The 26,362-nt window shown below is 49.0% G+C and overlaps 2 protein-coding genes and 1 pseudogene across 3 annotated transcripts; 2 read left to right on the forward strand and 1 right to left on the reverse strand.

Annotated features, from left to right (window-relative positions):
• Positions 1-293: 293 nt before the first annotated feature.
• LOC128420867 (actin, clone 302-like) lies at positions 294-2,865 on the forward strand. The gene is made up of 2 exons (XM_053402894.1): positions 294-376; positions 1,353-2,865. The coding sequence occupies exon 2, from the start codon at positions 1,364-1,366 to the stop codon at positions 2,489-2,491; it is 1,128 nt and encodes a 375-aa protein (XP_053258869.1). The 5' UTR covers positions 294-376; positions 1,353-1,363; the 3' UTR covers positions 2,492-2,865.
• A 3,426-nt stretch (positions 2,866-6,291) lies between these two features.
• UBL7 (ubiquitin like 7) lies at positions 6,292-23,793 on the forward strand. 2 transcript variants are annotated; one of them, XM_053402708.1, is made up of 11 exons: positions 6,292-6,427; positions 13,532-13,777; positions 15,278-15,397; positions 15,636-15,718; positions 15,868-15,952; positions 17,655-17,712; positions 18,251-18,384; positions 19,385-19,434; positions 21,393-21,560; positions 22,168-22,290; positions 23,172-23,793. In XM_053402708.1, the coding sequence occupies exons 1-11, from the start codon at positions 6,364-6,366 to the stop codon at positions 23,307-23,309; spliced, it is 1,269 nt and encodes a 422-aa protein (XP_053258683.1). In that variant the 5' UTR covers positions 6,292-6,363; the 3' UTR covers positions 23,310-23,793. The 2 variants fall into 2 exon arrangements, with proteins under 2 accessions (XP_053258683.1, XP_053258684.1); XM_053402709.1 differs by lacking the exon at positions 6,292-6,427 and adding an exon at positions 6,469-6,596.
• LOC128421551 (uncharacterized) lies at positions 6,766-6,966 on the reverse strand (annotated as a pseudogene).
• Positions 23,794-26,362: the final 2,569 nt, after the last annotated feature.

Here is a 26,362-nt window from a genome sequence, read left to right on the forward strand (position 1 = left end):
CTGCTTGGGGGGGAAGCTCAGGTCAGGCTCAGCCACGTGTCTTTTCACGGCTTCCCTTGCCCTCACGGCAGCAGCAGGTGGGGCTCTGTGTTTGTTTTTTGGTTGTCCCCCCCCTTTTCTCCCCTATCCCCTCTCCCGGCTTAGGTCTCCGATTGTCCCTGGGCAGTCGGCCGGGTGGCTGAGTGTCCTGGCTTTCGTTCCTGGCAGCTGCCTCAGTTGCTGCGCTGGGCTCACCCGGTTCCTTGTCGGTTCTGGCGGCAGCAGCAGCAGCAGTCCCAGCGGTCCGGAGCCAGCCAGGTAACCCAATTGATTCTGGCTAGCTTCAGGAGCTGCTCGCTGCTGTGGCTTCCGCCATGATACCTCGCCGGAAGTCATAGTACATAGATACAGTGGTGCCTCGCAAGACGAAAAGAATCCGTTCCGCGAGTCTCTTCGTTTTGTGTTTTTTTCGTCTTGCGAAGCAAGCCCATTAGCGGATTAGCGGGCTTAGCGGATCAGCTGATAAGCGGCTTAGCGGATCAGCTGTTAAGCGGCTTAGCGGATCAGCTGTTAAGCGGATTAGCGGATCAGCTGATAAACGGCTTAGCTGATAAGCGGCTTAGCGATCAGCTGTTAAGCGGCTTAGCAGCTTGGGAAAAAGGGGGGGAAAGGAAAAAAACCCTGCAGGAACTTGCAAGACATTTTCGTCTTGCGAAGCAAGCCCATAGGAAATTTGTTTTGCGAAGCACCTCCAAAACGGAAAACCCTTTCGTCTAGCGGGTTTTCCGTCTTGCGAGGCATTCGTCTTGCGGGGCACCACTGTATTTATTATACAAAAAAAGCATTACCAACAAAACCACGAAATGGAGTGGCTACGGAAGGAGACCCTGAATTAGGAGAACTGTTCTAGTGGCAGTTGGTTCGGGTCACTGAGACAGCTCCTCCATGTGTCCTTCCCGTTCTCCAAAGATTGGCAGGGGAAAGGGATGGAAATGGAGAGTTGAACATGGGGTAAAGCAGTCTTAGATACAGTGGTACCTCTGGTTGCGTACTTAATTCGTTCTGGAGGTCCCTTCTTAACCTGAAACTGTTCTTAACCTGAGGTACCACTTTAACTAATGGGGTCTCCCACTGCCGCCGCGCCGCTGGCACACAACTCCTATTCTCATCCTGAGGTAAAGTTTTTAACCCGAGGTACTACTTCTGTGTTAGCAGAGTCTGTAACCTGAAGCGTTTGTAACCCGAGGTACCACTGTACTTGAAAATTGTTTATATGAGCACATTTCCTCCCTTGCAGTGAGTTCTGGAATATTCATAAACCCCAACGTGAATATTATCTGCAGGGTAAACAACTCTTTGCTTATTTCCTGCAGACTTGCTCCAAATGGCTGAGAATGGGGCTGCCACTCTGGTCATTGACAATGGCACTAGGACATGCAAAGCAGGCTTTTCAGGAGAAGACGCCCCCCGGGTGGTCTTCCCCATGGTTGTGGGGAGGCCCAGGGACCAAGATGCCATGGCAGGCTTAGGGCAGGACAGCTACGTGGGGGCTGAGGCACAGAGCAAGAGGGGCATCCTCACCCTGAAGTACCCCATCGAATATGGCATCGTCAGCAACTGGGATGACATGGAGAAGATCTGGCACCACACCTTCTACAATGAGTTGCGGGTGGCCCCCGAGGAGCACCCAGTCTTGCTCACAGAAACCCCCAATAACCTGAAGAACCACCGTGAGAAGATGACGCAGATCATGTTTGAGACTTTCAACACGCCAGCCATGTACGTGGCCATCCAGGCCGTGCTGTCGCTCTATGCTTCTGGCCGCATCACCGGGATTGTCATCGACTCTGGGGACACGTTGACCCACACGGTGCCCATCTATGAGGGTTATGCCGTGCCCCGCATTCACAGGCCCCTGCCCATTGGGGGCCGTGACCTGACTGACTACCTCATGAAGATCCTGTCTGAGAGGGGCTACACCTTCGTCACCACAGCCGAGAGGGAGATAGTTCGGGACATCAAGGAGAAGCTCTGCTACGTGGCCCTGGACTTTGATCAGGAGATGGCCACGGCCAGCTCGTCTTCCTCCCTGGAGAAGAGCTATGAGCTGCCGGACGGGCAGGTGATCACCATTGGCAACGAGCGGTTCCGGTGCCCCGAGGCCCTCTTCCAGCCCCCCTTCCTGGGCTTGGAGTGGACTGGCATCCACGAGGCAACCTACAACTGCATCATGAAATGCGATAAGGACATGCGCAATGACCTGTATGCCAACACAGTGCTCTCTGGCGGCAGCACCTTGTACCCCGGCATTGCTGACCGGATGCAGAAGGAGATCACATCCCTGGCCCCCAGCACGATGAAGATCAAGATCATCGCCCCGCCAGAGCACAAAGATTCAGTGTGGATTGGGGGCTCTATCCTGGCCTCTCTCTCCACCTTCCAGCAGATGTGGATCAGCAAGCAGGAATACGATGAGTCTGGACCATCCATCGTCCACCGCAAATGCTTCTAACAATCCATGCAGCCAACCTCTTCTGGCCAAGTCAATATATATTGGTGCCTTGTTTTTATCTGTTGAATTCTGTCCTCTTGCAGGATATTTAGTATTTATCCAGTTCTTGATTTGGCTCCTTCATTGGACAACCTTTGTCCACCGCTTTGCCAAGGCTTGTCCACAGCTGCACTCTTAATAATAATAATAATAATAATAATAATAATAATAATAATATATTTATACCCCGCCCATCTGGCTGGGTTTCCCCAGCCACTCCGATTGATTGTGTACCACCTTCGCCTTTTCTTTTTTCTGATTCATGTGGAGTTCAGTACTTTATTACTATACATTTTCTCTGCCAAATAACACAAGCCAATAAAGTCATGCTAAATGAAGTAAAAATTGGTGTGCTTCTTGTAGTGAATGACTCTCTTGATAACTACAGCTTTTTGGAGGTAACACATAACATGAAGCCAATCTACTGCTCAGCGCTGCAGCGAGTCAGATTGGGGGTACAGAGAGCCACGCGTGGTTTCTGCTTCACTTGTCCCCATGTCCTGCTGCCACAACGTCCAGAGCTGAGCGGCAGTTTGGCTGAGCGTCCCCTCTGGACACGGGCCTTATGGTTGGTCTCGCTCCAAACAGACCACGAGCTGTAGCCAAGGGTCGCTTGTTTGCACTGACCCAGGGCTTACTCTGAGGAATTTCCCAGGGTTACAACGGCTACAAATGCAATCTCCCCAATGGAGTTTGCTCCCTAGAGCAGGGGTAGGCAACCTATGGCCCGGGGGCCGGATGCCGCCCAATCCCCTTCTCAATCCGGCCCACGGACAGTCCGGGAACCAGTGTGTTTTTACATGAGTAGAATGCGTCCTTCTCATTAAAATGCATCTCTGGGTTATTGGTGGGGCATAGGAATTCATTCGTTTTTTTCCTTCAGAATATAGTCCGGCCCACCACATGTTCTGAGGGACAGTAGACCGGCCCACGGCTGAAAAGGTTGCTGACCCCTCTCCTAGAGGGATCGTGCCTCACATTCCCCACCTTTAATCTGAGACATGGTTGCTCTTAAAATTTGAGAATGTAGTAAAAATGAATGCTAAGATGTGAATTTAGCAAAGGGGAGGCCTAACCTATGAATATGACTTCTGGCTCCCATCATCCCTGATCTCTTGGCTAAGTAGCAGCAGCTGGAGGAAGTAAAAGGAACCTCTGATTTGTTTATTAACTGGATTTAATCTACCTTTTGACAGGTACCCCCAAAGTACCTTAGAAGGCCAATCTTTATAAATCAACATCAGTTTTGTTCCTTATCAGAATTAGAGTGTTTTCTTAAAAAAATGATGAAGACAGATAATGATCAGAGCATGATAAAAATGGGTGCTAAACCCAATTACTGTATTGGCCAGTATATAAGCCGCCCCTGCAAATAAGCTGCACTTTTAAAATTAAAGGGGGGGGGGAGTCAATACCTGAATATAAGCTGCTCCCTTAAAATTCCGCAGGCACTCACACCCGTAAATGGCAAATGTAGGAGAAAATCCTACAGGTACCATTCCCCCGCGCTCCTAGTCTGCTTCCTGGGGGGGAGCCATACCACTTTGCCAGCGGCCTTCCCCCCTTCCCCCTTCTTTCCAGCAGTTCTGGGGAGGCTTGTGAACAGCGGTTCAGACGGGCATTGTTGTCCCGCACCCCCGACGGCCCTCATGGTGGCATCCTGGGGGGCGGAGGGGGGGCGCTCTCCATTTCAGCCTTGGTAGGCAAGGCACAGCCACAGACCTAGGGCAGCTGTTTCAGCAACGATATCAGAAAAGCCCATTTTTGTAAGGTCGCGAATATAAGCCACACTTTAACTTTTCACGGTCAGAATTTAAAGGTCAAGACCAGCACCTTAAACCTGACCCTATACTCCACTGGGAACCAGTGCAACTGGTAAAGTGCTGGGTGAATATGCTGCCATGGCAGAGACCCCGTGAGGAGCCTCGCTGCAGCATTCTGCACCCGCTGGAGTTTCTGGGACAGTTTCAAGGGCAGCCCCCCGTAGAGCGAATTACAGTAGTCAAACCTGGAGGTGACTGTCACATGGATCACTGTGGCCAGATCGGGGCCACACTTAATTGTGTGTCAGGATTGGACCCTTCACCCACCCCTTTGTTTCGAGGTGCAAGCAGCATCTTTGTGACAACAGTTGATGCGCGTTTCCCCTCGGGACAGGGGCATCTGGCGCTCTTCTTTGTCCGCTCTTTATGATGCGCCACCCATTGTGCCCCCAAATCTGTCAGTGTTTTGTTACTCCATGGCCCAGCAGCAACCATTTTGTTGCTGTCCCCCGCGGAGCTTTCTTCAAAGTCCAGCTGCACCCTCTGCCCCGTCCCCCATGCTCCCTGGCCACCCGCTCTTGTCGGAACATGGGAACATGTGGCAAAAGAGAGGAGAGGCTGCCACCCCCCGGAGAGGGCAGGAAAAGGCAGAAGCCTAGGTAGAGGGAAGTGGGCCAGGGAGGGTGTTTGCCCCCAGCCTAGCCCACTCACTCTGTGAACTGGGCTTCTGCAAGGCCGGTTGCTGGAGGGCGGTGAGCTGCCCTGCGAATGGCACAAAGGCTGCTGCGTTTGCAAAACAAGATGCATTTTATGCCAGTCAGTGATTTGTAAAGACAATCCTTGTATGAGTCAAGACTTTGTCAGTTTTGGAGCTGCACTGTATCTTTGTACAGGGCTACCTCTGGTTGCGAACGGATCCGTTCCGGAGGCCCGTTTGCAACCTGAAAGGGACGCACCCCGCACCTGTGTGTGCGCAGGTTGCGATTCGCCGCTTCTGCACATGCATGTGATGTGATTTTGTGCGTCTGCGCATGCGCAAACGGCGAAACCTGGAAGTAACCCTTTCCGGTACTTCCACGTCACCGCGGGACGCAACCTGAAAATGCTCAACCTGAAGCAAACATGAGGTATGACTGTACTTCTTTTAATAATGCACTTTTTATTAAGAACAGGAAACCATGCAAATAATGGCGACTGTTCACCAGATACAATATGTTTGTGCCTTTGTCCTTCTAGGCTGTGGTGATTCATGGTTCTTTCTTTCTTTCTTTTCTTCTTTCTGTTATATGGTATAATCTCAGAGTTGGGAGACCCACTCCCCTGCAACTCAGGAAAGTTTGCGGACTTAACATATAGAATAAGAGAACAAGAACATACGTTTAAAGAAGATTGGGAAATGTTTATTAAATATATGGGGGAAATTGTGTACACTTGGTGGCAGCATTTAGATAAATTCAACGATGTAAATTTGATGGATGTAATAACTGAATACCGAATGGTTTAGTTTATGTAAAATATGCAGGAATTTATGATATGCAAAATGAATTTCACTGATATTTTAAGGATGTTTAAATGAGTATTCTAAATTGTACAACAGAAAAAAATTAATAAAAATTATATATATATAAAAGGAAAGTTTGCACTCTTCCAACTCCTTTTAGCAGTCACTAATGACATAAAAAATAAAAGCAAAACTCAATTCAAGGACGAAAGGCGCTAGACCTGCAACTACCGTAACTGAGGAAGAGAAGCGCATTAGAAACATCGCGCGCCAAGATTCTTCCCAAACTCACGGCAGCTCCGAATTCCCGCCCGCCTATTGGCCCCTCCTGGCACCCTCCACTCTTCTGATTGGCTCGGGCGCTTAACGTCACGACGCTGCTCTACCCCGACCCACGGGCTTCAGTCTCTCCCCCCCCCCACCATCCGAGCTGGGACCGCCGCTCCCAGGATACCTTGCGGATCGACTCACGAGGGGGCGGAGCTTACCGTCGCTCCTCCTCTTCCCTCTCCGGCCGCCCAGGCGAGAGACGCGAGGCCGCTTCCTCCGCGCGGACTCCGCTCCCCAGCATGCCTCGCGCGGGGTCAGGGAAGCGCTTCCGGCTGGAGGAGACCGTCGGCTGTAAACATCCCGGTAGGCAGAGCAAGGAGGGGGGATTTTTGTAGGAAAATGGGCTTCTGTTGTCGCTGCTGCTGTTGTTCTTTACGGCATTTGTGGCCCACTTTTTTCTCGAAGGGCCTTAAGTAGGACAGCCAAACGCCTCTCCCTCCCCGGTTTATCCGCAGCACAACAGCCCTGCGAGGTGGGCCAGGCTGAGACGGGGAAGGGGCTGCCAGTGGGCCACTTTCCCCTTCCTCCGAGGCTCCTGTCTGCTTTCTCCATGAGCCTGGGCAGCCCGAGTTGTTGGTTCTTCGGTGCTAGTGGTGGTGGGGAAGCGGGGCGCGGTCAGGCATGGAAGGTGGAAGAGGGCCAAGAGCGGCATTCCTTTTTTTTTTTCCTGGAGGTACTGCAATACCAGGTCGATGCATGGAGTGGATGGAGCAAGCCCCTATTCCATCTCCCAGCTCCAAAAATCCATTTAATATATAGTCCTCAAATAGAGGACATATCAGATATTAAACTGATAAGAACAGATGCTACACTTGATCTTCGCCAAAAGGCCGAGAAGCGGCATTCCTACTTGCGTGCTGAAAAAAACCCTGCCCCCTGCTGCAGTGGCCAAGGCCAAGTCATATTAGTAAAGGTAAAGGTACCCCTGCCCGAATGGGCCAGTCTTGACAGACTCTGGGGTTGTGCGCCCATCTCACTCAAGAGGCCGGGGGCCAGCGCTGCCCGGAGACACTTCCGGGTCACGTGGCCAGCGTGACATCGCTGCTCTGGCGAGCCAGAGCCGCACACGGAAACGCCGTTTACCTTCCCGCCAGTAAGCGGTCCCTATTTATCTACTTGCACCCGGGTGCTTTCGAACTGCTAGGTTGGCAGGCGCTGGGACCGAACAACGGGAGCTCACCCCACCGCGGGGATTCGAACCGCCGACCATGCGATCGGCAAGTCCTAGGAGCTGAGGTTTTACCCACAGCGCCACCCGCATCATATTAGCCACCTGTAAAGACAAAACAAGAAGGAAGCCACTTCAATCATCCTAGGTTGCCATGCATTGTCCTTAAAGATTGACCAGTCTCAGACTAAGGTTACAGGTTTTTTCCAATGAATCTGGGGACACAATCAATCAATCAATGTATGTTCAGGACATTGATGCTGCAGCGATGGTGGTGGCAGAGGGGCTGCCGCTGCCTTGACCTCAACCACCAGGGTTCCCCTTCCTCTGAGGCTTCTTTCTCCATCCTCCATGAGCCTGGGCAGCCTCTGCGTTGTTGGTTCTTCGGTGGTGGTGGTGGTGGTGGGGGAAGCGGTGTGCGGTGGATCAGGCATAGAAGGTAGAGGAAGGCCAAGAGCAGCAGCGGAAGCGAGGCTCGGAAAGCGTGATGCCTCCCTTCCCATCGGAGCAGCCCCAATCCCATTCCTACTTGCATGCAAGCAGAAGGAGTGGGGATCCCTCAACTGGGAAGGGAGGCTTCCCGTTGCTTAACTGAGAGATCCCCGCCCCCTCCTGCTTGCACTCCAGCTCCGATAGGCAGGGAAGTGTCCCTTCGGAGCTGAGAGATCCCCGTCCCCGCTGCTGCTTGCACACAAGTAGGAGCTGAGAGCTAGTGTGGTGTAGTGGTTAAGAGCGGTAGACTCTTAATCTGGTAGACTCGTAATCCTCCACATGCAGCTGCTGGGTGACCTTTGGCCAGTCACACTTCTCTGAGGTCTTTCAGCCCCACTCATCTCACAGAGTGTTTGTTTTGGGGGAGGAAGGGAAAGGAGAATGTGAGCCGCTTTGAGACTCCTTAGGGTAGTGATAAAGCGGGATATCAAATCCAAACTCTTCTTCTCTTCTCCACAACTTCCTGCCCCAATAGCACAACCATCATCCTTCTGATGCTGTTTTTCTTGACCTTCATAGTCTGTAAGCGGGATATCAAATCCAAACTCTTCTTCTTCTTCTTCTTCTTCTTCTTCTTCTTCTTCTTCTTCCGTGAGAGCTTCAAGGACTGGGGTGGGGAGGCGACTGTAGGATTGCCGCCTTTGTTCTGGCAAAATATGGGACAGGGTAGGGTGGAGGCAATTATATTTAAGACAGGAGTGCCTGGCGTGCTCTGGTCCATGGGTTCATGAAGAGTCGGACACGACTAAACGACTAAACAACAACATACAGTCATACCTCGGGTTGAATGTGCTTCAAGATGAGCACGTTTGAGTTGCGCTCCGCGGCAACCCGGAAGTAACGGAGCGCGTTGCTTCCGGGTTTCGCCGCATGCGCAGACGTTCAAAATGACGTCATGCGCAGAAGTGTCAAAATGTGACGCGTGGACGCGGGTCTTCTACATGCGAATGGGACTCCAGAATGGATCCCGTTCGCATCTGGAGGTACCACTGTACATAAAAGTTAAAGGGACCCTGACAGTTAATTCCAGTCACGAACGACACAGAGAACAATTTTGGAAGTACAGAAGTGAGGTCTTTATTCCAGCCATTTCCCCAATAATCCCATCACATGAACATCCAGGCTTTTAGCTGAAGGATAGGAAAATAAGCATTAATGCATTAAAGTAAATTAATGTTATTAACTTGCTACCTCGGGTTACATACGGTTCAGGTTACAGACTCCGCTAACCCAGAAATAGTACCTCGGGTTAAGAACTTTGCTTCAGGATGAGAACAGAAATTGTGCTCCGGCGGGGTGGCAGCAGCGGGAGACCCCATTAGCTAAAGTGGTACCTCAGGTTAAGAACAGTTTCAGGTTAAGAATGCACCTCCAGAACGAATTAAGTTCTTAACCAGAGGTACCACTGTATACATATACATAAAAGGTAAAGGGACCCCTGACAGTTAAGTCCAGTCGCAAACGACTCTGGGGTTGCAGCGCTCATCTCACTTTACTGGCCAAGGGAGCCAGCATTTGTCCGCAGACAGTTTTTCCGGGTCATGTGGCCAGCAGGACTAAGCCACTTCTGGCAAAACCAGAGCAGCACACGGAAACGCTGTTTACTTTCCCACCGGAGCGGTACCTATTTATCTACTTGCACTTTGACGTGCTTTCGAACTGCTAGGTTGGCAGGAGCTGAGACTGAGCAACGAGAGCTCACCCCGTTGCGGGGATTCGAACCGCTGACCTTTCAATCGGCAAGCCCAAGCGGCACAGTGGTTTAACCCACAGCATCACCCGCGTCTTTCATATATATATATATATATATATATATATATATATATATATATATAAAATGATTTTCAGTTATATACATTTCAGTAGCTTTACAATCATTCTAACATTGCAAAACTCGACTTCCTTCCTCCACTTTCTGTGGTTCCTTAAATTTATTTTTTTACATTTCCTGCATATTCTAAATTAACTTATTCTTTTATTCATCTACTTTAAATATATGCTCTTATAAAACTGCAGATTATTACTATTGATTGATTGATTGATTGACTGAATTTATTTACTGCCCTGTACCCAGAGGTCTTAGGGCGGTTCACAGAAAAGATCATAATATATAAAATCAAAACAATAACTCAATAACACCCCTCCAAAAAAGAGCCACATTTTAAAAGAGTATAGGCTGTTGATCAGGTCAACCAAAGGCCTGGTTAAAAAGGAACGTTTTTGCCTGGCACCTAAAGATGTATAACGAATCCTGCCAATGGCCATATCTGTTTACAGTTTGTAAATATTCAACAAACCATTTCTATTCTTTTATAAAAAGTTTGTTATCTTGATTTCTTATTTTTCTGGTAAGTTTCACCATTTCTGCATATTCCAAAAGTTTTTGTATCCATTTTTCTTTCGTCGGGACTTCTTTCCATTTTGGGGCAAGTAACATTCTTGCCGCTGAAGTCACATACATGAATAAATTTCTATACTGTTTAGGTAGTTCTACCCCTATAATTCTCAAAAGGAAAGCTTCTGGTTATTTTACAAATGTTATTTTAAACATCTTTTTCAATACATTGTAGATCATTTCCCAGTAAGCTTTAACCTTACTACAAGATAAATATGCTTTTTCTCTTTGCATTTCCAACACTTATTTGATTTTGATTTATACATTATTGACTATTTACTCAGTGTTAAAAAGGTACCCCTGCCCGTACGGGCCAGTCGTGTCCGACTCTAGGGTTGTGCGCCCATCTCACTTAAGAGGCCGGGGGCCAGCGCTTCTGGGTCATGTGGCCAGCGTGACGAAGCTGCTCTGGCGAGCCAGCACCAGCGCAGCACACGGAAACGCCGTTTACCTTCCCGCTATAAAGCAGTACCTATTTATCTACTTGTACTTAGGGGTGCTTTCGAACTGCTAGGTGGGCAGGAGCTGGGACTGAAAGACGGGAGCTCACCCCGCCGTGGGGATTCGAACCGCCGACCATACGATCGGCAAGTCCTAGGCACAGCGCCCCCCGCGTCCCAGTACAGCACCACCCGCGTTACTCAGTGTTTGATACCATCTATATAACATTTTCATGTAGTTTTCTCTTAAACCATAGCATGCTGTAAATTCCATAAATTCTATTGCAGCCTAACAGTATGGCCCCTCTGGAATTTGCCACACGCAAATACACACACACATACACATGAATTTGTAAATCTATCCGTGCTTGGCTATCTGGAGCTGAAATACATGACATTTCACATACCCTTTCAAACTCATGTATTTGGAAAGGATCCCTGACTTGGCAGAGAGAGAGAGAGAGAGAGAGAGAGAGAGAGAGAGAAGACCTGAAATACAGGACAAAACTGTATCCATACAGGACATAGCATTAAAATGAAATTGAAATAGGAGACAGTCCTGTATTATACAAGACAAGTGGCAAGCCTAGGCAACTAAAGCACTGGTCTCTCCTTGGTCATAATAAGACACGCTCCCTGCAGCGCCCAGGTCACATTTTAATAGAAAAAAATAAATAAGTGGGTTTATTTTGCAGTTATGTGGTTCCTTTGGGAAGAGCTGTAGCCCATTGCTAGAGCACATACTTTGTGTGCCAATGGTCACAGATTTAATCCCTGGCAATTTCAATAGGGCTGAGAGAGACCCCTGCCTGAAACACTAATTTCTGAACACCCCTAACTGTAGCTAGTAGTGAGGCATAGAATAATAGAACTTTAGATTGATAGGAACCCTGTGGGGTCATCTAATCCAACCCCCTACAATGCAGGAATCTCAATTAAAGCATACAGGACCATCTAACCTCTGCTTAGAAACCTCCAAGGAAGGAAAGCCAACCACCTTATGAGACGGTCCATTTCACAGTCAGACAGCTCTTACCCTCAGAAAGTTCTTCCTGAACTTCCTTATTGTTAGAAAGTTCTTCTTGATGCTTATTTGGAATCTCCTTTCTTGTAACTCTGTAGGGTTTGAGTCCTACCCTACAGAGCAGGAGAGAATAAGCATGCTCCCTCTTCCATGTGACAGCCCCAACTCCCTCAACTGCTCCCCAGAAGGCTTGGTTTCCAGATCCTTTACCATCTTGGTTACCTTCCTTTGCACCCATTCCAGTTGACTCATGTGAAGCTTGTGGTCTCTTAAGACCCCTCAATCCACTTGACATGCATTACTGGCAAGCCAAGTGTCCCCCACCTGATACTTGTGCAGTTGGTTCTTCCTGCCTAAGTGCTGAACCTGACATTTGTCCCTACTTAAATTCATTTTGTTAGTTTGGGCCCAGTTCTCCAAACTATTAAGGTCATTCTTTTTTCTGTGGCATTAGCTACCTCTCCCAGTTTGGTCTCACCTGCAAATTAGTTACCATATTTTTCGCCCTATAGGGCGCACTGGCCCATAGGGCACACCTAGTTTTGGGGGAGGGGAAATAAAGAAAAAAAATCCCCCCCCCGGCTTGCAGATATCTGCCCGAAGCCCGGGGCGCGCACTGCTGTGCTCCACTGCGCTCCCCAGGTTTCGGGCTGCAGGCTGCTGTCCGCAAGCCTTGGGAGCCCGGCGGGAAGTCGCGCCGGGCTCCCAAGGCTTGCGGAGAGCTTCCTGAAGCCTGGAGAGCGAGAGGGGTCGGTGCGCACCGACCCCTCTTGCTCTCCAGGCTTCAGCGAAAGCCTGCATTCGCCCCATAGGACGCACACACATTTCCCCTTCATTTTTGGAGGGGGAAAAGTGCGTCCTATAGGGCGAAAAATACGGTAAGCATCCCTCAATTTCTTCATCCACGTTGTTTATAAAGATGTTGAACAACAATGGGCCCAAGGCAGAACTCTGCAATAACCTATTTGTCCCTTTTTTCCAGGAACCCTTTGTGAGCACTCTTTGGGTTCCGTCAATCAACCAGCTACAAATCCACCTAAAAGTAACCTCATCCAGCCCACATTTTACCAGATTCTTAGCAAAAATATCATGGGGGACTTTGCTAAAAGACTTACTGAAATCAAGATACACAACGTCCACAGTATTCCCATGATCCACCAATCTTGTAACTATCCAAAAAAAGCAGGGAGATTTTTCTGGCATGACTTGTTTTTGAGAAACTCATGCTGGGTCTTAGTAATCACAGCATCCTTTTCTAAGTCTCATAGACCAAGTTGGGCACTACTTTCCTTTTGGGTGAAGACAGAGGCAAAGAAGTTGCTGAGCAGTTCTGCTTTCTCTCCGTCCCCCAATAGCATTTCTCTGTCATCTTCACAGAGAGGACCTGCGTCTTGCTTTTTCTTCCTCTTGCTTTGAAAGTAGCCAGAGAAACCTTTTAAAAACTATTTTTAACCTCTCTTGCAAGCCTGAGCTTATTCTGAACCCCTGCCTGACCTCCCTGCAGCTGGGTGAGCTGTGAGGTCTGCAGCTGCTGTCCTTGCTCCTCTGGCCGAGAATTGGTGTCTAAGGTGAGGGCATGGAATCAGTTTTGCAGCTCAGGTGATACAGTTTGCACCCAACCAGTGCTAAGGGCAGTTGGGAGGGAGGTTACAACACAGTTAGTGGTGCCCCTCGAAGGAGACATTCCTTACGTGGAAGGGCTGTAGCGTAGTGGCAGAGGACCTGCTTTGCATGCAGAAAGTCCCACGGTCAACCCCTGGCATCTCCAGATAGGCAAACTCCTGCCTGAAACTCTGGGGAGCTGCTGCCAGGCAGTGTAGGCAGTACTGAGCTCAATGAGCCCATGGTCTGACTCAGTAAAAAACAGCTCCCTGTGTTCCTTCTACAGATTCCTCTTGGAGCTCAGATTGGGGCCTCACCGGACCAAGTCCTCCCAGGGAATCGGATGCCATGGCTCTCTCTGAGTGCTACATCGCAGTCAAGCTGGCAGATCAGCCGCTGGCTCCCAAGTCCATTTTGCGCCTGCCAGAAACGGAGCTGGGCGAGTGGCCCTTGGGGGGCTGCAGCATCTCCTACCTGAAGCAGCTCATCACAGGGAAGCTGCAGGAATCTGTCCCCGATCCAGAACTCATTGGTGAGCTGCTGTTCTTATTTTTTTTTAAAATAAATGTTTATTAAGGTTTTACAAATCAAAAGATTCATCATTTCAAATGTATCATTACCATAAATGAAGCTCACATAGAAAACAGAAACAACAGAAAGACAAAAATATATAGCAAAAAAAAGAAAAATAGGAAAAAAGAAGAAAGAAAAATCCACTTTCTTAGATTTATAAAGTTCCATACCCCTCTGTCTTGACCTCCTCACATCCCCCTTTTTTGTGTTCCTCTTTATTCCAATCAAATTCAGCAAGTTCAAAACCTTATTTAAACCATGCTTAATTTTATATTCTTCTAATTATTATGTCCCAATTTTTCATTGTTTTAGCCCATACCTCATCTTATATACTATGACATAATAATGTTCTGTTCATAACCCCTTGTCCTTTTTAACATTCTTCTTTTCATTCACATTTAACCAGATCACACAAACCCTGTTACCTTCACTTCTCACATCATATTAACACTCAAACATTTTGCAGTATTTTTGTAAATAGTCCTTAAACTTTTTCCAGTCCTGTTCGATCAGTTCTTCTCCCTGATCACGGATTCTGCCAGTCATTTCAGCCATCTCCATGTAGTCAATCACTTGCGTCTGCCATTCCTCCACGGTGGGTAGATCTTGTGTCTTCCAGGTGAGCTGCTGTTCTTAACTGCCTGACATATCATCATCAGAACTCAAGGTCATGAAATGTCCTGGCCACACCTGCGCCACACATTTAAAGCAGTGTCATGGCTTCCCCCAAAGAATCCTGGGAAATGTAGTTTGTTCAGGGTGCTGAAAGTTGATCAGAGACCTGCACCCCATTCCTTTCACAGAGCTACAGTTCCTGGAGTTCCAGGGAAGAAGAATCCAGGTCTCTCAGAGACAAGGCTAACCACTCTGTTTCGTGCAGGTGTAGCCGTTGTTGAACGCCAGCTCCCACCATCCCTGACCACTGGTCATGGTTGTTGTTGCTGATGGGCATTGGACTCCAACAACGAGGCCAAATCCAAGGTGTTACTATAAATCACTTGGCAACTAGGGACCAGTGTGCCCATGAGATCTCCTTGCCCTCCATGTGCCCGTTCAACAGCTTTGATTGGTGGAATTCACCCTATTACAGGCACCACATAAGACCCACTCCACATTTGTAAGAACTTGATCCTTTAGTGTGGCAGCACCTAAACTCTGGAACTCCCTGCCTATTGATCTCAAGCAGGCACCTTCATTGTATTCCTTTTGGTGTCTGCTAAAACATTATTGTAAATTGTAAATTTTTCTTGATCTTAAGTTTACCTTTTTGCAAAGCGCTTTCAGGGTTTTTTCTTTTTACAATCAACCAGTGTATTAATTTTTATGAAACAAACAATCAGACATCTGGAGGGGGGGGTACCATGTTGTCCAGCTCTGGTTCAGAAAATGGTGCTGGTACCTCCCCAGCCCACAAGCCCAGCTTTTTCACGTGTTCCATGCTGCACTGCCTGCCTTTCAGATCTGATCTACTGTGGACGGAAGCTGCGGGATGACCAGACACTTGAATTCTATGGCATCCAGTCCGGCTCCACAGTCCACGTCCTCCGAAAGTCCTGGCCAGAGCCAGAACAGAAGCCAGGTAAGCCAGGATGGGACCAACCACTTTGGGAACCACTGGTCCGGTGCACGAAGGCCAAGATGTCCCTGCATCATCAAGTCCCTGCTCTATGTCCCCTTCTGGCACCTCAGACAGTGGAATTGCAGAATATGCTTGACCCTTGTCTCATGGATGCCTGCTGCTGCTGCTGCTGCTGTCGCCTTTTGCTGACTGATTCCACCGAGTGTCTGATCTCTTGCTCCCGCCCTCTTCCCCCCAGAGCCAGTGGACAAAGCTGCCGCAGTCCGGGAGTTCCGGGTCCTGCACACCGCTCTGCACAGCAGTCCTGTCTTCAGGGATTCGGTGAGCATGGCTGACACTGCCCCTCCTGGGCCCACTGCGCCCCTTTCACAGGGAAGTGGGACGCGTCAATACATTGCTGCTGCTGTTCTCAAAGGCAACTTATGGCTTTCTCTGTCAGCCTTGCTGATTTCTCTGTGCCCCCCACGCAGGTCTTCAAGATGCTGGGGAACAAGGAGTCGCTCGATCAGATCATTGTCGCTACCCCTGGCCTCAGCAGCGACCCGGTCGCTTTGGGTAGGTAGGCTTGGTGTGTAGGCAAAGACACTGCCATTCTGCATTTATCTCAGGCTGTCATACCTGAGCTGGCAAAAGTTTGACACTTAGGATTTAACTGTGTGAGGTCAACCCGTCTTCTTCAAACCCCTCCTACCACCTACTGCAGTTACCAGAAGCATTGCAATCAGGCTTGCCAGCCTGCCTTCCGTCTGTCTGTCTGGATACTGCCTTCAGTTCCCTTTATCATCCAGTTTTCTGACCACCTCCCCAAACCAGGTGGTCAGTCAGCATGTTATGTCCACCGAGCACACTCAGTCCACATTGGGCTGGCTTTTTATGGGGTCCCCCCTGCCAAAATATGCTTAATGCATATCTTGGGGTTCCTCTGAGTCTTCTTGGACTTCCCCCTTGTTCAAGAGTGGTGCCAATTTGGTGGGTGATGGCAAAGTAAGTGACAGGGCTCTCCCTCTGTAGACTGGAAATAGAGGGGGTGATGATTAGATGGAACCCTTGAATACAAGTTCAGGGAGGGGGGCCGGGACCAGTGGGGTACACCCATTTGGGAAATAGGATTTTGGAATAGGAGGACTTTTGATTTGATCCTGGAGTGTTTCTGCTGTATCCTCAGAGGTTAGATGGCTGTCTGCTGCGGATTCTTTAGCTGTGATTTCTGCATTGCAGGGAGTTGCACTAGATGACTCTGCAGTTCTATCATTCAGTACTCTAATCTTCCTTACTTTCAGTTAGAAGGAGGTCTTTGTGGTTTCAGTGCAACTTCTTTCCAAGTAAATGTGCTTGGGGCTGCAGCAAAATGTTGTTGCACTACCCTTACCCCTAGGAAAACACAAAATTAATGAGATTTCCAATCATATTTGGCTTCCTGCCTGATAGGATTGATTGCTTCATGCCAAGTCAGTTTAGGTCTGTTTTGCTTACAGGCTTCAGGTTTGCACTTTTTAAGGCAGGGGTTTCCTCTGCAGTTTCAGACAGGGCTCACAGATGGTGTTCGAAACTCCCATTGTTCTAGGCGCATTTTGCAACAGAGAATTTTATTAGCGTTAGTAGTTTCTGAGCTGTGACCACGGCATTGCAGGTTAAAACTGCAGAGTGGAAGGAAAGGAGGACCTTCTTCTGCCTCCCCACTTTCTGCTACTCTCTGAAGTCTGGAGAAGAGATTCTCTTAAGAATATTAGAGGGGTGGGCAGGGGAAGGACTAGACCACGTGAAAAATGAACATAATATTTTAGCTGCAGTTCATTCATTTTCAGCTTTGTGCCATTGAGCGCCTAGCTTTCATATACAGTGGTACCTCAGGTTACAGACGCTTCAGGTCACGCGTTTTCAGGTTGTGCACCGTGCCGAACCCAGAAGTACCGGAAAGGGTTACTTCCGGGTTTCAGTGCAGAAGTGATAAATCGTGCTTTGCGCATGTGCAGAAGCGCCAAATTGCGACCTGCACATGCACAGACATAGCGCTGTGGGTTGCGAATGTGCCTCCCGCACGGATCACGTTCGCAACCCAAGGTTCCACTGTCTCAGTTTCTAACACTGCTCACATATTCCTGTGCACCACCCTGAAATCTTCTGAAGTATATATGGTAAGTTTTCTTCTGAAGTATATAAATTCTACAGTATGTAAATTTAATAATAATAATATTTATTGGTGGATAGGATGTTACAGATTTTTCTCGTTGAATACAATAATTTCTTTGTTTGACAGGTGTCTTGCAGGATAAGGATCTTTTCTCTGTCTTTGCTGACCCGAATATGTTGGACACGTAAGTTTTTGTTTAAACATCATAGACCTGAGTCCTGGTGTCCTCCTGAGTCACTCCAGAGAGAGATTTTCACAGACAAAACAGATTTCCTGTCAAACTTCAAATCTTTTGCCCCTTCCCTTGAAAAAAAGAGTCAAGATTTTTGTGGTGCTGATTTTTTTGTAGCTGGCACCTATTTCCCTATGTGAAAGCATCTCAACCAGTTCTGAGTTACTGAACCATTTTTTAAAAGTTTTGTTTCTGAATTGGTGAGTTCAAACTGATGAGCTTGGACTGGAACTGAAGACAAACCTTGCAATGTTTTAGGAAGAATGTTAGAATTTTTTTAATATCACAAGCTGTTGGGCAGCGGAAAAGGCTGCTACGGAAGGAGGCAACTTTATTTGGTTAGAATTTTTTGTTAAGTCTGGATGGCCTACCTATCAGGGCTGTTGTAGGAGCTGGTTTCTGCCATTGGTGGGGCTGGGGGAGATGTCCTTGGAGGGTCCTGTGGCTGTTGGGCCTCCCCCAGCTTACTTGTTCTTGCCACTCTTTCTAGGCTCATCCCCTCCCACCCTGCCTTGGTGAATGCCATTATCCTGGTTCTCCACTCCGTGGCCAGCAGCACCCCCTTGCCTACAGGAGAGACCTCCTCGCGCAGCATGCCTTCCAACTCCTACCGGGACATGCCAGGTGAGCGAGGCACTCTCACTTGGGGCACAGATCTCTGAGGGGCTGAGAAGCAAATGTAATAATAATACCTTTATTGTCAATGTACATCCTGTGTACAATGAAATTAACCGAGCCTCACCCCCCGCCCCACGAACACTCAATCTCATTGCACTCTGTTTGCTTGTCGCACAACACACCAAGCCTGAAAGTCAGTTGCACTATATTATTTTCTGTTCAGCAACCTAACAGTCCACGGATAGAAACTGTTTTTTAGCCTGTTGGTACGACTAACTATACTTCTGTATCTCCTGCCTGAGGGTAGAAGATTAAAGAGGTTCTGGCTGGGGTGTGAATCGTCCCTGAGAATTTTTCTCGTTCTCCTAAGGCATCGATCCCTTGCGGGCTCAGGGGACAGCCCGTGATATCATGTGCTGTGTTCACCACCCTCTGTAAAGACTTTTTGTCCGTGGCTGTCAAGCCAACACACCACACTGTGATACAATATGAGAGGACACTTTCTATTGTGGACCGGTAGAAGCAGGTCATCAATTGTTGCTTAAAATTGTTCTTTCACAAGACCCTGCGGAAATGGAGTCTCTATTGGGCCCTCCTAACCACCTGAGTTATATTGTTTTTCCAAGTGAGGTCTTCACTAAGGTAAACCCCCAGGAATTTAAAGGCAGAGACTCTCTCCACACAACCCCCCCCCCCCGAAATACAACGGGGCTAGTTCCCCTCTCTTCCTCAGAAAGTCCAACACCATCTCCTTTGTCTTGCTAATATTTAGGTGCAAGTTATTCTCTAGGCACCATGTAGATAATTTTTGAACATTCCCCCTGTATGCTGATTCATCTCCACCTTTCGTTAGACCCATTATGGTAGTATCAAATGTAGTGCATTTCTGATGTTTTGGAATTCTAAAATGGGGAGTTCGCACATCAGAATTTGTGCCGTTGGTATTGAATGGTACCTGAGTCTAAGGAGAACCCTGTCCTTCCCTTTGGTATCTTTTCTTGGGCAGGTGGCTTCCTGTTTGAAGGTCTCTCTGATGATGAAGACGATTTCCATCAGGTAATGTTGAAAAAACCTGAGAGTTGCGTTGGGTGTCCCTGTGAAGGACACAAGGCCAAAGGACCATCCAGTCCTGCCTCCTGTTCTGTTAGAATTCCTGCTCCATGATTGCAGTCCTGGGATTTTTGTCTATCACATGACGGTGCATGTTTTGACTCCACAGAGTGGGAAGTGACGGAGACAGGATGTTTGTGTTACTGTGTTCCGTGAAGTGGGACTATTGTCCTTTGTTCTTTTTTTACTGTCTGATGCTAGAGAGAGAGGGAGCCATGTTGCAGTGCTCCGTGTGTGTTTATATGTAAATAAAGTAGATTAGCCAAAATGCTGAGTTGCTGAGGTCTGTTACACAACTGTGAAGACTCTGCGGATCCCTAAGTGTGCCGGTGTCTGTTGACATCGGTCGCTGTGATGTTCGGGCTGAAGAAAGCTCCCGAACGATCAACCAGGAGAGAGGGAACATGCCAGTAGGGCATGTGTCTCTGCCAGGGTCCTACTCTAGTGTAGGCTGAGCTCCTGACACGTGGGAAACTACAGGGCCAACAAGATGTCTCTTCTGACAAGCCCACCCGCAGGACAGGAGGGCTCAACCCAATTGTGGTGGCCATCAACTGACATTTGGAAGCATACGGCCTCTGTTACCAGAGTTCAGCACACAGTTGCCCTGGCAACTAGCCATTGGTAGCCTTATCCCCCATGAATGTGTCTAAATCGTTCAAAAAGCTGCTCACGTTAGCAGCAATACCTACCTCTTACAGCAAATTCAGTAGTTTCACTCTGCTTGGAGGGCTTCCTAGTGTTTTGTTTCATTTTGAATTGCTCACAATTCGGTTTCATTGGATGGTCCTGAGTTATAGGATTGTGAGAGAGGGAGAAAAACTTTTTGCACTGTGCCGAATGTTATGCCTTGATCATGTCCCCTCTCCTTACCTTTTAGTTCAAAAAGTTGAAATATGTCATCTGTTAATGGATATGCAGCAAGACCACACATTGCCTTGAAAAATACGTTGGGGTTGAATTTGATATGACTTGTAAGCTTTGGGAGGGAGCTGTCTGTTTTTTATATTTTGGAGCACCTTTTAAATATTAAGTGCTACTTAGATTTTTCAGCACTGAATGGGAATCTCTCAGAGCGAAAACATACGCCCCCAACTCTCAAGTTCTTGAGCTGCCTTGTTCAAAACACAGCCTATACCACCGAATACCAGGTGCTTGGGGTAAAAACAGCCTTCTTGGTGGGCCTTCAGGTCTGATCCAGAAGGGCCTTTCTTACGCTGGGCAGTTGGGATGAGCTCTGTATCGACTGGATTTGCCAGGATGCAACTGAATTGCACTCAAAAATAGCAAGAGTCTAGAAGCTGATTCCTCCTGTTGTTTGCATTGTGAGAGAAGTGAAGTAGGAGCAGAATGAATGTTAGAATAGCCCTGCAGAATCAGGCCAATGGCCCACCCAGTCAAGCATGCTGTCCTCACTGTAGCCCACCAGATGTCTCTGCGGGAAGCCCACAGGCAGGATCCGAGCACAAGAGCCTCTCCCCTTCCAGCAACTGGTATTCAGAACCATTTACGGCTCCCAACAGTGGAGGCAGAGTGCAGCCATCTTGGGTCGGAGCCACCGATAGCCCTCTCCGCCATGAATTTCTCATAAGTGCGCTGAGTGCTTGCTGGCTTATCCTAATGTGCGAATGCAGCCAGTCTATGAAGTCATCCAAAGATCTCCCGGAACTCGGCAGTATTTCCTTTCTAGAGAGGAAGCAGGTGTCTCTGTCAGGCAGAGATTCCTCTAGTGGGGATTCTGAATGTTCCCAACTGGTTCAGAAATAGAATCACTCTTTAAAAAATGGACCCCGGAGGTCCCGCTCCTGGTCTCTGCTTGCTTGGGTCGGGGAATCAGCTGTGCAGTTGAAACAAACCTTTTTGTGCAAGCAGTAAGCAGCATCATTTCCTCTTTGCTCTTGCAGAGCACAAGGACCACACCTTCCAGCAGCACCTCTGGCTCCCGCCCGGCGTCCCTTGGCTACACTGGGGCAGCCGGCCCCCGGCCCATCACCCAGAGTGAATTGGCGACGGCCCTGGCTCTGGCCAGTACCCCTGAGAGCAGCTCCCACACTCCGACCCCCGGGACCCAGGTAAAAGGGCAGCATGGGGTGCGACTGGGTGCTGCTGGGCACCTTCCATAGGCATTCCTGGGGGTTGGACTAGATGACCTTGGGAGGGCCTTCCAACTCTAGGATTCTATGGTATTAAAAAGACCTGGGGTGCATGTCCGTTTCCTGCACATGCTGTATACACACATGTGCTTCTATGCCAAGGGTGAGGGGTTTATTCTCCAGTTGAGGGCCACATTCCCCTCATCGACAACTTGCTGGAGGCCAGGGGTGGGAGGGGCCTGGCACAAGAAGCCCTGGGGCTTGGGTCCTGTGGGCCACCTCCTTACAGTGCCCTCTGAGACACAAAGCAGTGTCTTAGTGGTACAGGAGCTTCGGAGGGGAATATTCTGCTCCCCCTGCAACAGGGATGAGGCAGCTGTGGCCCTCCAGGGGTTATTGGTGGCCTCCAGCTCCCATCCACCCTGACCATTGACTTTGCTGGCCCTGGTTGCTGGGCTGGGAGTCCAATATCGCCTGTAGAGCCACAAGTTTCTCCATCCCTGCTGTAAAGAGACCTATAATGGGAAATGCTCCCATTCCCTTCTATGCACCAAATGTACCTTCTTCTTCCTCTTCCTTTTTCCAGGGGCATTCTTCAGGCACGTCTCCGATGTCCTCCAGCGTCCAGTCAGGAACGCCCATCACCAATGACCTCTTCAGCCAGGCCTTGCAGCACGCCTTGCAGGCTTCCGGGCAGCCAAACCTTCAGGTCCGTAACCTTCAGGCGCACCTGCCCACCCCAGTGGCGCAGTCGGCTTGGCTGATGCCTTCCTTGCTTTTGTGGCCTGGTCAGCGCACTGCACCCACAAGCCACTTTTACAAGGAGGGCTCCTTTGGGAGAAAGAGTGGGGTGGAAATGTAATTAATAAATAAATCAACCTGGTGACATTACATCCTCTTTCACCACCCTACACAAGATGGGTTAGGCTCAGGGCTAGCAACTTGCCCAATTTCTTTATCGCTCCCCTACTCTGTCTCCCCTGCTTGGAGCTAATTCAAGTGGGCATTTAGTTCCATGACAACCCAGCAGGGCCAGGGAAGCCAAGCCCGAGGCTGCCTGAGGTGATTGCAGGCAGACCTGGATTTGCCCTGGCGATTTCCTGTGAGTTAAGCCCAGTGTTCTGCAGCCTCCATGTGCCCCCTCCTTTTCCCTGAGCAGCTTTATGAGGTGGGTCAGGTAGACAATTATCTTGATTGATTGATTGATTAAGGTCCCAGGGCAGGTTATAGCATTAAACACAACATTTAAAACCACGGAGAAGGCCCTCTCCCCCTGTCCCCCATCCCTGCAGGCAGAGGAACTGCCAAGAGGGCCTCCTTTGCTGATTTCAGCACCCACCCAAAAGTGCCTGTCAGGAAGGAGGTGGCCTCAGGTATTTGGGGCCTGAGTCATTTAGGGCTTTCAAACATTCACCTTGAATTGGGCTTGGAAATGAACTGGCAACCACTGACTTGCCCAAGAGCACCGTGCCAACTTCTGCAGCCCTGGCTCTGGTTCTCTCCCACTGCCCCCCCCCGCCATCCAGCCATCCCACTTGACTATGTTGGGACTTGGGCTAACTCTGCTCCTTCCCTCTCTTCTGCCTACAGAGCCAGTGGCAGCTGCAGCTGCAGCAGTTGCGGGACATGGGCATCCACGACGACGAGCTGAGCCTCCGAGCCCTCCAGGCCACTGGGGGGGATATCCAGGCCGCTCTGGAGCTCATATTTGCTGGAGGAGCCCCCTAATGTCTCTGCATGCTTACCTGCGTGCCTCTGACGGAGAGGCCTTGGACCCTGGGAGGTTATTCTATTGCGCTTGATCCTTGTACCCACTGAGCCCGTCCTCGGGCACCCGGCACCCACCATTGCCCTGTTCTCCATCCATGCTGCACTGGGCCAGCCCAGAATCTCCCCCACCCTCCACTTTTCCTTGTCTGAAGAAAAGCCTTTTTCAGGCAGAGGGGCTGATGGACAGCAACAAGGCAGAGGCTCTGACTTTGGGATGGATTGTGATGAACCAGCAGCTGCTTCCAGGGCTGGGTGAAAAGACTCTGCACCCCAGACAGCTGGGTGCCCATGTGCCCCTGTGGGAAGAAGATCGGGCCCTGCCCTCTCTGAAGGGATCCTCCATCGTTCTGAATAACTTGCATGCTTTTTCCTCCTGTGTTCATGACTCTTGTCTAGTCTGTATGACTCTCAGGCACCTTAATTAAAGCTGCCCTTCTCCCAACAGGCTGTGCTTCTGTTGTCCATTAAGGTTTTGAGCTTCTGGTGCCCAGCTGACAGCCGCCTAGTGCTCTCGTGAAACAAGGGTAGGCATCCAGCAAAGCTGAATGTTGGAAGATTTAGGGCAGCTTAAAAACGGGGCTTTTTCATGGAGTGCACAGCTAAGGCCTGGAACTGCTTTGGAAGAGGATTGGACAAATTCATGGAGGAGAGGGGGATTGATGGCTACTAGCCCCCATGGCTATGTTGTGCCTCCACGGTCAGAGACATCAGTGCTTCTGAATGCCAGTTGCTGGACACCACAGGAGGGGAGAGGGTTGCTCTTGTGCTTGGATCCTGCTTGCAGGCTTGCCGCAGGCGTCTGGTTGTCCACTGTAAGAACAGGAGGTTGGGCCAGATGGGCCATTGGCCTCATCCAGCAGGACCTTCTGGTGTTCTTATGGGAGGACAGAAGGCAGATCAGGATTAAGGCAGGGACTGTAGCTGAGTGCAGAGCGCCTGCTTCATGCATGCAAAAGGACCAAGGTTCAATTATGGCATCTCCAGCTCCTGGAGTTTTTGATACAGATCAGGTAGCAGGTGAATGGGAAAGATCTCTGCCTGAGATGTAGGTTTAAATATGCAGGTGATTCCAGTGGACATCTTCTGGAGGTGCATGGTGTAACAGAATATCATCTATTAAAAAATAAATTCAATACATTAATCGACCCATTAAGAAAATATATAGTTACCTGTGCTAAATATGCATTGGGGACGTGGGTGGCGCTGTGGGTTAAACCACAGAGCCTAGGACTTGCTGATCAAAAAGTTGGCGGTTCGAATCCCCGTGACGGGGTGATCTCCCGTTGCTCGGTCCCTGCTCCTGCCCACCTAGCAGTTCAAAAGCACGAAGTGCAAGTAGATAAATAGGTACCGCTCCAGCGTGAAGGTAAACGGCGTTTCCGTGCACTGCTCTGGTTCGCCAGAAGCGGCTTAGTCATGCTGGCCACATGACCCGGAAGATGTACGCCGGCTCCCTCGGCCAATAAAGCGAGATGAGCGCCGCAACCCCAGAGTCGGTCACGGCTGGACCTAATGGTCAGGGGTCCCTTTACCCTTTACCTTTAAATATGCATTACCCCGAATATTTGTTAAAATTATCAACATTTATTTAATTAGACCCAATGGTATGATGCTCAGTTCATCAAAATGCACACACCAGCAATATCATTATGTGTAATTTCTGAAAATGCAGAAGCGTTTCAGTACTAATTTGGCAATGCGTTGATCAACAGTAAATAGTGTGGCTACATATTACGTCAACCTTGAAAGCACTGAATCTTCAAGAATACTCTCAACCTTTTTCTTAACCTCTTAGTCAACATGCCCTCCAGATGTTGCTGCCCCCCCCAACTCTCGTCATTCCAGACAACTGGCCGTGTTGCTGTAATCCAAAAAACCGTTTAGCTATAATTCCTGCATTTGCAACTACGATTCTGTGAACCTCTAGAGGCCCACAGTTTCCCCATCCTTGGCTGTCATGAAGTTTAGAGGCAGCAGGCGGTGCTCTTCGCACGGAGGGTGTGCAGCGCTCCAGGGAAGTCCCAGCTGGCTGCCAGGATGAGCTGGGAAGGAAGAGCATTTAGAGGAGGACTGAATAGAAATTTGTGGGCAGGTCTCAGAGAGGGAGGCGATCTCCCCCCATCCTGCAGCCCTGCCACCTGGGGGTCCAGCGTTGGCATCATCTGAGGAAACTAGGAATGCGTAGGGAGCTGTGTCATTAAACCCGGTAACCTGTTTTGAAAGGGAGTCACGTTCTGCGTGCGTTCCTGGCTCCTCTGTATAATGAAAGATACAGGACTTCCCTGGGGTGCTGGAAAGGGAAAAGGGAGGAAGATCACCTGCTTTGTCTGCAAAAGGTCCTCAGCATCTCCACGAGTCCCTTCTGCTGTCCTGACTTTTTCCACATTCACCTTCCTTCCATTGTGTTGTTGGGGTTTTCCAAACACAAGAGCTGTAGTTTGGTCCTTAAAACATGAATCCTTTGAGGTGTAGGAACCTTTTGTTTCACGTGCCCTAGGTAGCTCTTGGACAGAGCTTCAAGGTAGGTCCCTATGACTCTCTTGTTTGTTCCAGAGGTTGGGAAAACCAAGACCACCCAAAGAATCCATCAGGTCCTTTAGTTGGATTGTTATAAATGAAAATTAATAAAGAATTAATAATAATAATAAAAAGAAGCCATCAAGTGGATGATCTGAAACATTCCCAAGCACCTTTTTGGCATTCTGTTCTACTACAAAAGCAAAAACGCAAGGCAATGAACACGTATCTTTATTATGATAAACTATTTTTGGGTAGAAGTAAAAGGCACCCATTGTTACCTAAATAACCGTAAGCTTGAAGGAAGAAAGGGGTGGGACCCAAATATTGTCACACTTCTCCCTATTAGAAGCCTCAGTGGGGGCTGACTCTTAGTAAATTGGCTGCGTACGGCACATGTCTTCCCTCAAAAGACTCCTGGGAACTGTAGTTCGTTAAGGGTGTCAGGAATTGTAGCTCTTTGAAGGGTAAACTACAGTTCCCAGGATTATTTG

This window comes from Podarcis raffonei, chromosome 9 (assembly GCF_027172205.1).
Source record: "Podarcis raffonei isolate rPodRaf1 chromosome 9, rPodRaf1.pri, whole genome shotgun sequence".
NCBI classification, from domain to species: domain Eukaryota; kingdom Metazoa; phylum Chordata; class Lepidosauria; order Squamata; family Lacertidae; genus Podarcis; species Podarcis raffonei.

Excerpts from the sequence above, each read along its gene's own strand:
- LOC128420867 (XM_053402894.1), top strand. The coding sequence starts at position 1,364 with ATGGCTGAGAATGGGGCTGCCACTCTGGTCATTGACAATGGCACTAGG.
- UBL7 (XM_053402708.1), top strand. The coding sequence starts at position 6,364 with ATGCCTCGCGCGGGGTCAGGGAAGCGCTTCCGGCTGGAGGAGACCGTC. Across the intron at positions 13,778-15,277 it reads CCCCGATCCAGAACTCATTG|ATCTGATCTACTGTGGACGG; the intron begins GTGAGCTGCTGT and ends CCTGCCTTTCAG. Across the intron at positions 15,953-17,654 it reads CAGCGACCCGGTCGCTTTGG|GTGTCTTGCAGGATAAGGAT; the intron begins GTAGGTAGGCTT and ends TTTGTTTGACAG.